This window comes from Gallus gallus, chromosome 4, assembly GCF_016699485.2.
Source record: "Gallus gallus isolate bGalGal1 chromosome 4, bGalGal1.mat.broiler.GRCg7b, whole genome shotgun sequence".
Classification (NCBI taxonomy): Eukaryota; Metazoa; Chordata; class Aves; order Galliformes; family Phasianidae; genus Gallus; species Gallus gallus.
In genome coordinates this window covers 1590157-1604571 of record NC_052535.1, presented here as the reverse complement: position 1 = coordinate 1604571, position 14415 = coordinate 1590157, and the positions used below count along the sequence as shown (strand labels likewise).

At 67.8% G+C, this 14415-nt stretch overlaps 3 protein-coding genes across 6 annotated transcripts; 2 read left to right on the top strand and 1 right to left on the bottom strand.

Annotated features, from left to right (window-relative positions):
- Window positions 1–1609: 1609 nt before the first annotated feature.
- APLN (apelin) lies at window positions 1610–3001 on the bottom strand. Its single transcript, XM_015278386.4, has 3 exons — window positions 2791–3001; window positions 2119–2290; window positions 1610–2043 (listed from the first exon to the last, which is right to left on the bottom strand). The coding sequence occupies exons 1-2, from the start codon at window positions 2984–2986 to the stop codon at window positions 2124–2126; spliced, it is 363 nt and encodes a 120-aa protein (XP_015133872.1). The 5' UTR covers window positions 2987–3001; the 3' UTR covers window positions 1610–2043; window positions 2119–2123.
- Window positions 3002–5289: 2288 nt separating this feature from the next.
- On the top strand, window positions 5290–9971 carry XPNPEP2 (X-prolyl aminopeptidase (aminopeptidase P) 2, membrane-bound). Its single transcript, XM_420139.8, has 22 exons — window positions 5290–5612; window positions 5771–5969; window positions 6049–6122; window positions 6215–6325; window positions 6393–6456; window positions 6563–6667; window positions 6739–6825; window positions 6909–7055; window positions 7124–7225; window positions 7310–7391; window positions 7610–7805; window positions 7895–7984; window positions 8064–8173; window positions 8253–8330; window positions 8410–8481; window positions 8558–8618; window positions 8708–8777; window positions 8860–8964; window positions 9048–9107; window positions 9271–9347; window positions 9475–9573; window positions 9657–9971. Exons 1-22 carry the CDS (start codon window positions 5595–5597, stop codon window positions 9864–9866), a joined length of 2217 nt encoding a protein of 738 aa, XP_420139.5. The 5' UTR covers window positions 5290–5594; the 3' UTR covers window positions 9867–9971.
- Window positions 9972–10255: 284 nt separating this feature from the next.
- Window positions 10256–14415, top strand: SASH3 (SAM and SH3 domain containing 3). Of its 4 annotated transcripts, none has more exons than XM_046939969.1 (8): window positions 10256–10402; window positions 11532–11627; window positions 11750–11905; window positions 11977–12115; window positions 12187–12338; window positions 12574–12780; window positions 13062–13212; window positions 13308–14415. In XM_046939969.1, exons 1-8 carry the CDS (start codon window positions 10349–10351, stop codon window positions 13493–13495), a joined length of 1143 nt encoding a protein of 380 aa, XP_046795925.1. In that variant the 5' UTR covers window positions 10256–10348; the 3' UTR covers window positions 13496–14415. The 4 variants fall into 4 exon arrangements, with proteins under 4 accessions (XP_046795925.1, XP_046795924.1, XP_046795923.1 ...); XM_046939968.1 differs by having other exon boundaries at window positions 13305–14415; XM_046939967.1 differs by having other exon boundaries at window positions 11974–12115.

Below are 14415 nucleotides of genomic sequence, written 5' to 3'. Positions count from 1 at the left end.
GAGGCCCTGCGGCTCCTTGGAAGCTGGCAGCGCACAGCTCTGAGCCCTGCAAAGGCTTTGGGGATTGAGTACAACCAGCGCCCGCAGCAGTGGTGTCTGTGCAGGGGGAGCAGCACGGTTGGTGGTATCTGCGCGTCCCTGCCGGGCGCTCTGACACCCTGTTGTCACTGTGCTGGGACAGGACCCGCACACATCCAGGCACTTGGGTGCCAGGGGCTCTGCAGCCACCCTCTCAGCCCTCCTGCAGCAGGTGAGCGGTTGGCACAGCACACAGCGCTGGCACGGCACGCGGCACGGGGAGAGTGGTGCAGCCCGGCAGCCCCCACCTGCCTGCGGGCAGCCGGCCAGGCCAGGAAAAGCCAGAGATTCCTTCGGCCTCCTGGCCCAGGAGCCTTTTCCTCCAGCACCGCTGGCCGCAGCCCAACCGGGGGGACCTCCCCGGCCTCCCCCTTCCAGGGCATCCATGAGGCCACTGGGTGTGGGCACAGCATTCTAAGCCCCGTACTGCGGTACCCGGCAGCACGGCAGCCTCCAAACACGGTGGAAGGGAAGAACCCAGCAGGGCGGGCGCAGGCACGCGGCGTGTCGGGATCGCGTTGGCACGTGGCCGGGAGTGCATCCCTCCCGGTCCCCGAGGATGAGCTCATGGAGGCCAGCTGGGCCCAGCCCCGCTTCCCCCAGGCCCCTGCTTGCAGCCCCGCAGCTGCAGACTTTCCGCTCCTCCGCGGCCCCGTTAACCCCCTCCCCCCCAGTGCTGCCGCCCTGTGCTGCCTGTGGGACCCCCACCATCGTGCCCCCCTCATTCTCCCAGGGCAGCCCAGCACCAGTCCTGCAGGGGACGGAGGGCTCAGGGGCCCCGCGCTGCGCTGCCCTATAGTGCTGTGCTGGCTTGGGGGATCCTGGGGTGGTCCCGTCCCTTCGCACAGCTCAGCCCCCATCTGAGCATAAGGTTTGCCTGCTGAGCCCTAAACTGCCACCCTCCTGCACGGGCCTGGAGGGACACCAGGGAGAGGTGCCTGCAGTTGCTGGCCTACCGGGACCCATGGCAATGGGGACAACAGGAACGGGAACGGCAAGGGCAGGGCTGTCAGGGACAGCAGCAACAGGATCACCAGGGACGTGGATACCAGAGACAGGGACACCAGGAATAGGGACACCAAGAATAGAGATGGCAGGGAGGAGGACACCAGGAGCGCAGACTCTGGGAATGGGGACAGCAGACGGGGGGACGCAGGGACCCGGAGCACACAGTGTGGGGCTGAGGCAGGCTGGGTGTGCAGCAGCCACCAGAGGATGGCAGCAGCCAGAGCTGCCCAGGACCAGGCAGCCCAACCAGCCACAGGTGCTGCACCCAGTAGCTGGTAACCACGGCAACGTGAGCATCGTGGTGCTCGCACCCTGAGTTACAAACCTCTTCTGGCTAGCGAGGTGCGTGAGCCCCCGACCCGGCTGCTGTCACAGCACTGCCGTCATCAGCACCGTGGGGACAATGATGGGATGGCCGCATCCCTGCTCAGGCCACAGAGCACCCCTCCCCGGCCCCACAGGCCGCAGAACGTCCCCCAGCCCTCCGTTCGGTCTCCCACCACACCACCACCACCACAAGCACTTATTGTCATCATAGCTCTTTATAATAAAGATGTATTTACACAGAACAATTCTTTACAGACGTGACAGACACGGTGACCAGCAGGGCCCGGCACCGCTGCGGCCCCTTTGGGGTACATCAGTGCTTCCTGCAGAGCCCTGGAGGTGGGAACCCCACAGGGCAGCTCACAGGGGGTCGGCACCACAGGAATAAATAGACCCCTCCGGGAGGGGATGGGGCAGGACGGGACCCCACGGAGAGCTCCTCCGCCGGACAAAGTGCTTTATGCAGAGCCCCTGGACCTGGCACACCGGGATCAGGGCACGGGGCACTGGGAGGACGCGGTGCCAGAGCCACCAGGGACAGCTGCAGGGAGGCGACGCCAGCTCTCGGGTGGGCTCAGGGACGAGCAGAGCGGGCGGTGGGGATGCATCCTCGGAGCGCTGGCGGTGGTCCTGCAAGGAGAGCGAAGCCTGGTGGGATGAGCGCGCTGCCGGCACCGCCACGCGTGTCCCCTCCGCGGCACTCACCTCCATCAGAAGGGCATGGGGCCCTTATGGGACAGCCGTGGCCGGGGACGGCGGAGCCTCCGCCACCCTCCCGGCCGCCGCACGTTCCCACGCCGCGCACCTCGGGGCCGCACCAGCGTTCGGATGAGGCCGTCCTCGGGATCCATCCCGTCCAGCCCCGCTCCCAGCGGACCTGGGGATGGCAGAACGGCGTGAGCGGACGTCCTGCCCGCACGTGGGGTGGGGATGCTCCAGGAGCCGGGCAGCGTCTCCCATCTCTTCGATTACCCCCCGGCGAGAGCCACGCACCCACGCAGCGCTTCCCGCAGCCGGACGGCCGGGCCACCTGCGCGGTGCCACCGCTGTCTCCGAAGGGCACGGCGAAGCCCCACCTCAGGCTTCGATCTCAGCCCCCCGCGCCCACCCGGAGCCCCCCGCGGCACGCAGCTCGGGCTGACGGCGGAGATGCTGCCGTACCACCAGCACGTGGGTGGCAGCGGCGATGGCGCGGCCGCCCCCCGGCACCCGGTGGCACAGGCGGCTCCCGGCCGTCGTTCGGCCTCTCCGCCCTCGGGACAGGCTGCGGTTTGTTGCCACCGTGAAAAGCGCTTTGTCCTCTCCCCCGCCGGGGGCCGACGGCTCTGCCTCCCCCCGCCCTCCCCGACCCCGCACCGCGCTCAGCCCCGCACTCACCCGCGGACGCGGCGCTCAGCGCGAGGCAGAAGAGCAGCAGCAGCGCCAGCAGCCAGCGGCGCGCCGCCATGCTCCGCCCGGCGCGGGGACACGGACGCGCGGGGACACGGACACGCAGGAGGCGGTGGCCCCGCTCCGGGATCGCCGCATTTGTAGGCGGTGAGAGCCCGGCCCGGCCCCGCGCCCGCCCGGTCATGTGGCCGCCGGCACCGGGGGGGGGGTCCGCAGCTCGCCCCGCCCCGCTCCGCCCTCTCCGTACTGCAGCCCCCCGGGGTGCCCGAGGGGTGGCATCCGAGGGGACGTGGGCACGGGGAGCGCCGAGGATGCTCCCGGGGAGGGTCAGCCCCGCAACCCTCCGGGGGACAACGGAGGGATCTCAGAATCACTGAGGTCGGATAAGACCTCTAAGATGACCGAGCCCACCCCCCCACGCGCCCCGCATCAGCCCGCAGTGTTGGCCGCGAGTGGGACCTGGGGGGAGCTGGGGGTGGCGGTGCCAAACTACTGCGTGAGGAGTCGCGGCGGCCCGACGGGGTCCCGCTGCGTGGAAAAGCGTTGAAAGGGGGAATAAGGAAGAGGCAGGAAGCTGCAGGCCGGGCAGCGTCACTGCTGTGCCCGGCGTGCTGCTCGTGGAGCAGCTCCTCCTGGAAGAGAGCCCGGAGGCGGTGGGGTCAGCGCAGACGGGCTGGGGAAGGACGGGTCCCGCTGATCCCCAGTGCTCACAGCGCTGGCGGTATGGACCGACGTGGTGCACCCGGACACGTGCAGAGCGCCGGGGCTGCCCTGCTGCCTCTGCATCGCAGAGACGTGGATGTGGCAGATGGGCTGCTCGGTGGATAAGGAGCTGCCTGAGCTGCACCCAAAGATCTCCACAGCTCTGTGCACGAGTGGGGAGCAACGAGTAGGGGTGTTCGGGGCTCCGGGGTGGGACCAGAGCGATTTAACACCTCTAAGATAAGGACAGGAAGCTGAGCACACCCTCAGCAGCGCTGCAGATGTCACGCAGCTGTGGAGGAGCTGGAGGGGATGGATGCCATCCAAGTGGACTTGTGGGCCTCACTTGGGCCCATGTGAATCTAATGAGGTTTTAATGAGGCCAATGGGCTGCACCTGTGTCAGGTCAAACCCAGAGGTGGATAAAGAGGAGAAAGAGAGCTCTTAGAGAGCAGTCCTGGGGGTTTTTGGTTGGAGGTAAGGGGAAGTGCTTTGTTCAGTAGGAGGTGGGTGGACCCAGGGACAGTGGTGGGCACAGACAGGAGCACAGAAGGGTCCCCTGTCCCCAGGGAGTTCTCCTTTGCTGTGTGTGGGGCAGAGCAGTGGCACAGCACCCAGAGGGGCGGTGGGTGTCCGTCCTTGGAGATCCATTCCATCAGGGTGTGCTCCTGGCACGCTGCTTTTGGGCTGTCCCCACTGGAGCAAGGCTGGAGCAGTGGGGCCCTTCCAGCTCCGGGTGCTCTGTGCAGGTGAGGGCTGTGGAGGTGTGAGATGCCTGAGTGCACCCCAAAGCCACCCCTACAACATTGCTGATGTGGTGACTGCTGATGTACAGCCGGACACGAATGGGACTCTGCTGAGCGACGGCTCCACGCCCCTACAGAGCTGCAGTGCTCCAAAGTTGCTGTAGGTACAGCTGGAGGCGGGACACCCCTTTAGGCTGGAGCTGGGAGCCCCGTGCCCCCCTGCAGTGCTCCCCATTGCTGACAGGTCCCCGGGTCCCCAGTCCCCCATCACAGGGGATTTCCCCTGGATCCCAATGCTCCTACACCGCCTTCCGCATTCCTGGGGTCCCAGGGGTTCCCTCCCTCCCTCCCACCCCACGTCCTGTTTGCTTGGGCGCATCACCCCGGCCTGAGTCACCCCACGGCCCCGCAGGTGGCGGAAGGCTAACAATAGCCCACAAAGGGAGGATGTCTCCCCCAAGCCTTCCTCTGGGCCCGTCGTCGAGGAAAGCTCCCGGGGGGGGGGGGCCGGGCCCCACCGGACGCACGGTGGATGGGCTTTGTCCGGTCGAGGCCACTCTGCTCAGAGCAGCCCCCGGTGAGCGGGTCGGGGTCCCTGGGGACGGCTGGAGGAAGAGGAGGAGGAGGAGGATGTGCAGCATCGTTAGCACGTTTCGTTAATTAGCAGGACGGAAGCGAAGCGATGCCTGATGGTCGCCGTGGCAACCGCATGGCGCATCCTTGAGAAACTTTGGCTGCCGTGACGGTCGCAGCGGCTTCGTGACCACCGCGTGCCCCCGCCCCGCCCTACGCCGGGCTCCCGCACGACCCCTCCGCGTGGGAGGACCCACCCGAGGCGCTCCGGGTGACGGCAGCCCGGCCGGGAGCATCGGTGGCACGAACGTGCCCGGCCTCGGCTCGGTGCCGTTCACGGGGGCGGGATGGCGGTGCCGCCTCCAGGTCCCGCTGTCGCCTCCCCTCCGCGCAGCCCGGGGACGCGGACGGGGCCCGCGGTGCGGTCGTGGTGCCATCTCGTGGCCGACAGCTCCGCACCGACACCGCGGGACGGCGGCGGCGCATCTCCGGGCCGCGCGGCACAGCGGCACAGCGGGCTGCTCCTAAAGCGGCTCGTGGTGTTGACTTCCCGTAGGACGCACAGCGCCCGTCCCGCGGGGATGTCCCCGTAGCGGGAGGACATCGCGCCCCATCGGCGCGGCGGGACCGTTCCTTTCGCCGGCTGTGACCCCGGGAGCCGAGCTCTGCCCTTCCCCACAGGGGGGCCGGGGGACGGCAGCACCGTACCCTCACCCCGTGCCGCTCTCTGTCGGCTCCCTGCAGGCCGATGGCGTGGGAGGGCTGAGCGCGATGCCGCCGCGACCCACGGTGCGTGCCGTCCCTCTCCCCCCGGCAGCGCGGCGCCCCCCGGTTCGCACGTGGCCGGCAGGGACGTGCCAGGCTGAGCTGGCACAGCCGCACCTCTGTTCCGGGAGATCTTTGGACTCGGTGCTGATGTAGCTGTTTCCTGTTATCTGGTTATCTAGAGAGCAGAAGCGCTCTGCGAAGAGGACAACGACCCCCGGTCTCTGCCCGGGGCTTCGGCATCCCTCCGCCCAGGGGGCAAAGGCGCAGGAGGAGGGATCTGTCACTCCGCGGCACCAAACGGCCCCTCCGCGTCCTACAGCGCGGGGACAGCCATGCCGCCCTCCCGCTGGACAGCAGCCTGGCTGCTCCTGCTGCAGGGTACGGGGCGCGCATCGCTGCGGGCCGGGCTGGGGCTGAGCAGGAGCCCGAGCTCCCGCTGAGGCTCAGAACCCCCCAGGTTGCTCCGTGGGACGCTCGCAGCCCGCCGCCTCCCCCAGGACCGACGTCAGGGACTGCTCCGTGGACCCACCGGTGAGCCCCTCGTGCGCAGCCCGCGCCCACCCTGGGGTGCTTCGATGGCCCCCTGCCCGGCCCCACGCCTGTCTGTCCCCTCGTGCCACCAGTACCTGCCTCCCACGGCCACCAACACCTCGGCACGACTCACCGCTCTGCGGGACGCCATGCGCGCCCATAATATCCACGCCTACATCGTGCCCTCCACGGACGCCCACATGGTGAGGTGCCGCCCCCACGCGCCGTGCCAGCGCCCCCACCTCCTCTCACCTCCCATCCCATCCCCAGAGCGAGTACATTGCTGAGAGGGATGCCCGCCTGGGCTGGCTCACCGGCTTCACCGGCTCTGCAGGTGGGAGCATCCCTGCTGCGCTCTGCGCCCATCCCTGGGGGGACGTGGGCTGCCGGGGAGTGGGAGTGGGGGAGAGGCGACACCTGAGACCCGCTGCCCTCCCCAGGCACCGGCGTGGTGACGGAGGACAGAGCGGCCCTGTGGACCGACAGCCGCTACTGGACGCAGGCAGAGAGGCAGCTGGACTGCAACTGGGAGCTGCAGAGGACCAGTCAGTGCAGGTGGGGTGGGGGTGAGGGGCTGCCCGCTGCCAGAGCGCTGCCACACTGCTCTGCCTTGCAGCCTGGATTGAGTCCATCGGGACGTGGATCGTGGAGTTGGTTCCTGCAGGGGGGAACGTCAGCCTGGACCCCTTCCTCTTCTCCATCGGTAGGGTGGGCTGGCATGGAGGGGATGTTCCCCCATAGAGTGGTCTCTGGGTGATGCAGCCCCGTGGGCCGCTCTCCCTGCAGACACGTGGCACAGCTACCAGCAGGCCCTGCAGGGCTCCGGCATCGCCCTGCTGCCCATGGAGACCAACCTTGTGGACCAAGTGTGGGGCAACCAGAGACCCCCCTCACCTTCCAGCTACATCTACAGCCTCCCAGAGGAGTTCACAGGTACACCCCCCGCCCACCTCCGCCCGGTCAGGGAAGGGCCATGCGCTGAGCCTCCCCCCCCACCCCAGGGAGCAGCTGGCAGGAGAAGGTGGCCGCGATCCGTCAGCAGATGGAGGAGCACATGCGGAGTCCCACAGCCTTGCTGCTCTCAGGGCTGGAGGAGACGGCCTGTGAGTAGAGCAGCGGGGCTGTGGTGCTGCCCCAGGGGCGTCGGGGTGCAGGTGGGCACAGCTCTGCCGTCTCGCCCCTGGCAGGGCTCTTCAACCTCCGTGGAGATGACATCCCCTACAATCCCGTCTTCTACTCCTACACTCTCCTGACCGCCACCAACATCAGGTGGGCAGTGGGTGCCGTGGGGCTCAGCCCCAACCCTCCTCCCTTATCCCCTTATACCCCCCCAGCCTCCACCTGTTCCCAGCACACCCATCACATCCCGCAGCGCCCACCCATTGCACCCCTCCTGCAAGTCCCGCACCTTTCCCAGAACCAACCTCCCCACCCCTCCCAGTAAAACCCAGGGGTTTTTAGCCCCCATCCCCGTGCCCCCTGCCCAGCCTGTTCGTGGACTCGGCGCGGCTGACGGCGGAGGCTCAGCAGTCGTTGCGCTCCGGCTGCCCGGGGCCGCTCTGCGTGGAGCTGTTGGACTACGGGCAGGTGAGCGCCCACCTCCGCCACTACGCCCAGGGCAACGCCACCATCTGGCTGGGCACTGAATACACCACCTATGGCCTCTACAGCATCATCCCCCAGGTGAGGCCACGTAGACCCCATGGAATCCTGCTGGTGGGGCTGGGAGCAGGGGATGGGGTGGTTGGGTCCCACCGTTGTCACCTGTGCAGGAGAAGCTGCTGGAGGACAGCTACTCCCCGGTGATGCTCGCCAAGGCTGTGAAGAACGCCAAGGAGCAGGAGCTGCTGCGAGCGGCTCACGTAAGGCTGTGCCCATCCCCCTCAGCCAGCAGCTCGGGGGGTACAGTGACACCCCCCGGTACCACGAGACTGCCCGCAGGTTCGGGATGCGGTGGCTGTCATCCAATACCTGCTGTGGCTGGAGAAGATGGTGCCGCAGGGGCAGGTGGATGAGTTCTCGGGTGCCCGCCACGTCGATGCCCTCCGCTGGTCAGTGCCTACCAGGGGGAGCGGCCGGCATGGGGCAGCAGGGACCCCCCTGGCTGCTCCCCCCTCCACTGCCTTTCAGGGCACAGCAGCACAGCCGCGGGCCCAGCTTCGAGTCCATCTCTGCCAGCGGGCTCAATGCGGCGCTGGCACACTACAGGTGTGGGGATGGGGAGGGGGATGTGCCGTGCGGGGGCACTTTGGATGGGTTCTCAACCCCCCTTTCACCTCCCCCCCAGCCCGGCCAACGGCAGCAGCCGGCAGCTGTCAGTGGATGAGATGTACCTGATGGACACCGGTGGGCAGTATCTGTGCGTAGCACTCCCTGTCCCCGCTGTGCCCGTGATGCAGTGGGGTGATGGGGCCCCACTCACATCCCCTTTGCAGGGACGGCACCACGGACATCACACGCACCGTGCACTGGGGCACGCCGACCCCGCTGCAGAAGGTGCTGGCACTGTGGGGTGCTCCCAACACCATGGGGCCGGGGGGATGTCCCGCACACCACCACGCTCAGCCCCCCCCATTATCTTATAGGAAGCCTACACCCGTGTGCTGATGGGCAACATCGACCTCTCCCGCCTCGTCTTCCCATCGGACACAGCTGGTGGGTGTGGAGCCGGTGTGGTGGGAGCAGGGCAGGGGTCCCACTGCTGCTCCCAGCTCTGTTCCACCTCCTCATCCTCCAGGGAGAACAGTGGAGACCTTTGCCCGCCGGGCGCTCTGGGAAGTGGGGCTCAACTACGGCCACGGAACCGGGCACGGCATCGGCAATTTCCTGTCTGTGCATGAGTGTAAGCACTGGGGGTGGGATGGGACGGGATGGGGGGGGCACACCTGTCCCTGTGAGTCATAACCTACCCCGTGTCCCCCACAGGGCCGGTGGGCTTCCAGTCCAACAACGTGCCGCTGACTGCGGGCATGTTCACATCCATCGGTGCGTGCGCCCACCCGGCTCCTGCTGCACTGGGGTTGTGGGGATGACCGTGGGGCAGTGCCAAGGGTGCAGGCCCACAGCCCACAGCTGCCCAGGGCTCTCCAGGGGTGGGATGGGGTGGGGGTGCTGCCGGGGCTCAGGATGTGCTGGGCGCTGTCCCCAGAGCCCGGCTACTACAGGGACGGTGAGTTCGGCATCCGCATCGAGGACGTCGTGCTGGTGGTGGAGGCGCAGACCAAGGTACCTCTGTCCCCCCCCCAGGGCTCTGCATGGGGCCGGGGGGCTCGGACACAGCCATGGGCTGGCAGTACCATGGGGGCTGCACCGGGCAGGGTGAGCCGCACTCACCTTCTGACCTCCCCTGCAGCACCCTACAGGGGAGAAGCCTTTCCTGACCTTCGAGGTGGTGTCCCTGGTGCCATATGACCGCAACCTCATCGATGTCAGCCTCCTGTCACAGGAGCACGTAAGGGAACCGGGCAGAGCTGAGGTGGGCGCACGGGGCTGGGCTGGGGACGGGCACTCAGACGGAGACGTGTCTGCCTGCAGATCCAGTACCTCAACGCCTACTATGAGACCATCCGTGCACGTGTGGGGCCGGAGCTGCAGCGGCAGCAGCTGGAGGAGGAGTACCGCTGGCTGCAGCGCAGCACTGAGCCCTTCCCACAGAGCAGCGCTGCCTCCGCCACCGCTGCCATGCTGGGCATGCTGGCCGTCACCTCCCTCACCTCCGTGCTGCTGGCTGAGCTGCAGGCCTGACCCTGCCGTCAACGGCCAGGGACGTTTCTTCTCCCTGCTGCTCACTTCCTCATTGCATCTTCTTTTTTAATATTAGTGCTTTGCAATTAAACGGCGTCAACGCTGGGCGTGTGCAGCAGTGTGCCGGGCCTGCCTGGCCGCGCCCCAGCCCTGCGCCCCACAAAGGGGGTCGACCGAAGCGCACGGCAGTGGGACGCGATGGGCGCGATGGGGACCTCGCCCTCTGTTCGAGGGCGCGGGGAGCCCAACAGCGGCGGTGGGGAGGGGTGCGAGGGTGTGAAAACGGCGCCGCTCCGGGGCGCTGGGCAGGGCGACCGCTTCGAGGAGGGCTTCCTTCCTCCTGGCCCGGGCTGCGCGCCCCGAAGCTGCGCGGCTCAGAGCTCTCATGTGACCGCCGGCTTCCTGTGCGCTTCCCAGCGGCGGTGCCGACGCTCCGGTCCGTGCCCCGCCAGGCGCTGCGCCGTGCTCCGGCACCCGGCACCATGCTGCGCCGAAAGCCCTCCAACGCCGGCGAGAAGGAGCCGGGCCACAGGAAGGTGAGCGGCGGGGGCCGGCCCGGGGATGGCCATCCTTCGCTGATGGGACCGAGGGTCGAGAGCGGCGGGAGATGCGGTCTGCGTGTCCGGGAGGACGGGATGGAGTGGGGCGCGGAGGTGGCGCTGCCGGCAGCTCCCGCCGACACCGCAGCCCCACGGGCACGCGGCTCAGGCCGGGAGCTGCCGGAACGCGCAGCCACCGCCGCCCGGTGCCCGCGCCACGCGGGGCGGCAGCGGGGCTGCATCCTCGGGCCGCGGCGGCGACGTGGGGCTGGGGATGCTCGGACCCCCCAGGTGGCCGCGCGAGCCGTGGGGTCGTGCCCGGGGGGCAGCAGCTCCCCCTCCTCGCTGCTCTCTGCAGTGTGGGCGGCCGCTGCCGTTTCCTGCCGGGGGGGATGGCGGTGCCGCGCGGGCTGCCGGGCACGGCTCCCGGCAAGGTGTCTGCGGTCGAGGCAGCGCGAGGTTGCAGCCCCATCACGTGCATCCGCCGCTTCCTCCGGCAGCGCTGCACCGGCACGGAGCCCTCCGCCTGCGGGCAGCCTGCAGCAGCAGCAGCAGCAGCAGCGTCGTCGCTGTTTGCTGGTCCCCGTTGCACGGTACTTCCCAGCAGAGCGGAGTGGGGTCACCGTGCCGAGAAGCTCCGAGCTGCTGGCGGAATGGATGTGCAGCATCCCCACGGAGCAGGGCTGCCCCCAGAGAGCCCCGCTGGGCATCCCCACCGCTCTCACTTCCCTCTCGCTCCCTGGCTGCAATGCTGCTGAGGGTGCAGCGCAGGGCAGGGCCCACCCCTACCCAACCCCCCCCCACCCCCCCGAGCTCGCGGTTTGCCAACGCTGTGCCAGTGCTGTTGCAACATCGGCTCCTCCCCAGCGTGGGGAGGTGTGCAGTGAGGCCGTGGTGCCAACTGCAGTGCCGGGAGCTGCTGTCACACAGGGATGCAGAGGAGACACTGAGAGCTCAGAGTGCAAGAGAGGGGGGAAAATAAAAAGGGTGCCCGGTGGAGCTGGCAAAAAAGAGAAGCGGGGGAAGTTGCACGGCTATGGTTGAGGGCAGCGCTGCCGTGCTGGGGGTGAGCAGAGAGCCTCCCCCGGCAGCGCAAAGAGCCCTCACCCCCTCCCCGTGCCCCCAGCTCTCCCTGCAGCGTTCCAGCAGCTTCAAGGACTTCGCCAAATCCAAAGTCAGCTCCCCGGTGACGAGCGAGAAGGAGTTCAACCTGGAGGAGAACGTGAGCGCCTGCCCTCACCCACAGCCCCTCCCTCAGTGCCGTGGGGCACCCGGGGGTCTGGCACTGCCCCGGTCTGGAGCCTTGGGAGCCCCCCGTGCCCTCCCCTCTCTGTCTCCCCGCAGATCCCCGAGGATGAACCCAGCAGCGCGGGCCCCGAGGAGGCGGCGCGGAGCAGCAGCAGTGGGATGAAGCTGGGCAAGAAGTGGCGGGCTGTCATCTCCCGCACCATGAACCGCAAGATGGGCCGCATGGCCGTGCGGGCGCTGGCCGAGGGGAAGGTGAGCGCAGGGCCTGGGGCCGTGGGGCAGCCATCCCCGCTCCCCAGCACCAAGCCTGATCCCTGCAGCAGGCGGAGGTGGAGGAGGAGGGGTGTCCGTCCCCCCTGCCCTCAGCTGGCACGGAGGAGCCGAGCCACGAGAAGATGCCTCTGTCCTACGTGGAGATGGAGGAGGACGCGCACCCGTCCGTCAGCCGCCAGCTGTCCACTGGTGAGTGCAGCCCTGGCCCTGAGCACGGCCCCGAGTTCGGCACCGTGCTGAGCCCTCTCATTCCCTTGCAGGCAGTGAGGGGCTCAGCCCCGGCCCCACCAGCCAGGACAGCCCACGGTTGGAGGACGGCAGCCCAGCCTACACCGGGCCCTTCTGCGGCAGAGCCCGCGTGCACACCGACTTCACACCCAGCCCCTACGACAAGGACTCGCTGAAGCTGCGGGTGAGGGCCAGGGGGTGTCTGGGGATGTCCCGAGGGAGGTGGGCACGGCGGTGGGAGGCTCAGGTTGGACAGAAGGCTGCCCGAGGTGTGGTGGGCTCACTGTCACTGAGGTGTTCCAGGCTGGGGGGATGCGGCACTGAGGGACGCTGCGATGGGCATGGTGGGGTGGGCCGGGATGGGCTGGGGGTCTGAGAGGGCTTTCCAACCCCAATGGTGCTGCGATTCCTCGGATCAGAAAGGGGACATCATCGGCATCATCGAGAAGCCACCTGTGGGCACCTGGACGGGGCTGCTCAACAACAAGGTGGGCTCCTTCAAGTTCATCTACGTGGATGTCATCCCCGAGGAGGCAGCCCCCACCCGCAAGAGCCGGGGCCAGGGCAAGAGCAAGCGGCTCAAGCCCAAGACCCTCCATGAGCTGCTGGAGCGCATCAACCTGCAGGTGAGGGCCGGGGGAGGGGACAGGGACTGCAGTGGGACCGGGGTAGAGCCCACCTGGCCCATGGGGGACGGTAGGGAACCACATGGATAGCCCAGGGGAGCAGTAGGGATGGGATGGGGATCAGAGCATCGTAGGAAGGAAAGGAGGAGCCTCCATTCTGCTCCCACACTAATCCCATCCTCTGGGTCCCTCTGCTTCATGCCTGAGCACGGCTGAGGGCAGTGGGGACGCGTGGGGTTGGAGCAGGGCTGGGTTCCCCATCGTGCTGCTCGCTGCCCCAGGAGCACACCTCCACGCTGCTGCTGAACGGCTACCAGACCCTGGAGGACTTCAAGGAGCTGCGGGAGACCCACCTCAACGAGCTGAACATCACCGACCCCCAGCACCGCGCCAAGCTGCTCACTGCTGCTGAGCTCCTCCTGGATTATGACAGTAAGGGCTGGGCAGGGGATGTCCCACGCTGGCTCCAGCCTTGGTGGCGGGGAGCAAGCTGATGGCCTCATGTTCTGTCCTGTGTCCCCCAGCAGCAAGCAGTGAGGCGGAGGAAGGGGACGGCACCGCAGAGCAACATTCGCCCTCAGAGCCCAAGGGGGACATTCCCCGGGACTCGGGCTGCTTCGAGGGCTCCGAGACCCTGGATAGCAGCCGTGAGGAGGCCGAGCTGCCGAGCCCTGCGGGGCAGCCGCAGGCTCTGTCCCTGGCAGAGTCCTCCTGAGCCCCTACAGTGCTTTACAGGCTCTGGTGTGGCAGTGGACAGAGGGGAGAACTCAGTGGGGTGTGGGTGAGCCCCAGGGATGAGGCCACACTGCAGGACCCCGCGCTGCGGGTGGGTCGGTCCCCCAGGTGTGCTGCTCCAGGACGATCTGTGCTGCCCCACGCCACCATCCCATGCAGCAGGTGCTCCAGGCACCGCAGGAGAGTCCCAGAGGTGCTGCAGGTCTGCTCGCCAGGGCTGGGCTGCCCCATTTCATCCACAGCTTTAAGAGCTCCTCTGGGAGCCTGTAATCTGCCGGGCCAAGCAAACAGCAGCACGAAGGAGCCTGTAAGGACGAGGATAGCATGGACAGAGCAAGCCCAGCGCTGAGCAAATCATGCAAGCAAGCAGAGGCATCGAGGCAACGTCGCTACCAGAAGGACTTTGCTTTCCCCAACCACCATCCTCACACAGCCAAAGCACACGGGGGAAGGTGTGCGGGAGGTTCAGCAGAGCCCCGAGAGCAGCCCAGCAGGTACCAGGAGGCAGCCTGGGGGAGAACCTCCACGTTCCAGAGGGGCTGTGTGAGGAAGGGGGCTGAGCACTGTGCTGCCTGAAGGTGAACCCACGCAGGTCCAGGCTTTCCCCACGGCCCTGCAGGACACGTCAGACCGGTCCCTCCCAGCATCAGCTGCTCCGGGCATCCCTGGGAAGGGGCAGGGGAGCTGCAGCACCACTGGGGCAATGAGCTGGTCAGGAGCGTGTATCACCTGTAACCAAACCCTGGGGTTGTGGGGACTGCAGCATTCAGACAGCCCGGGCCCTTACAGCTGCACTCAATCACCTCCAACTCCCACACTGTGGGACCACTGTGTTGGACCTCTGAGCCTCGAGTTTGTTCCTTTACGCTTGATCCCAATAAAAGCGTGCTCTGGCCTTCA

Bases quoted from the DNA above. Each gene is read 5' to 3' on its own strand.
- APLN (XM_015278386.4), bottom strand. From the start codon at position 2,986: ATGACCGGGCGGGCGCGGGGCCGGGCCGGGCTCTCACCGCCTACAAAT. The intron at 2,291-2,790 runs GTGAGTGCGGGG...TGCCATCCCCAG, and splicing joins GCTGAGCGCCGCGTCCGCGG to GTCCGCTGGGAGCGGGGCTG.
- SASH3 (NM_001031110.2), top strand. From the start codon at position 10,349: ATGCTGCGCCGAAAGCCCTCCAACGCCGGCGAGAAGGAGCCGGGCCAC. The intron at 12,116-12,186 runs GTGAGTGCAGCC...ATTCCCTTGCAG, and splicing joins CAGCCGCCAGCTGTCCACTG to GCAGTGAGGGGCTCAGCCCC. The intron at 12,781-13,061 runs GTGAGGGCCGGG...TCGCTGCCCCAG, and splicing joins TGGAGCGCATCAACCTGCAG to GAGCACACCTCCACGCTGCT.
- XPNPEP2 (XM_420139.8), top strand. The intron at 7,985-8,063 runs GTAAGGCTGTGC...GACTGCCCGCAG, and splicing joins AGCTGCTGCGAGCGGCTCAC to GTTCGGGATGCGGTGGCTGT. The intron at 8,174-8,252 runs GTCAGTGCCTAC...ACTGCCTTTCAG, and splicing joins CACGTCGATGCCCTCCGCTG to GGCACAGCAGCACAGCCGCG.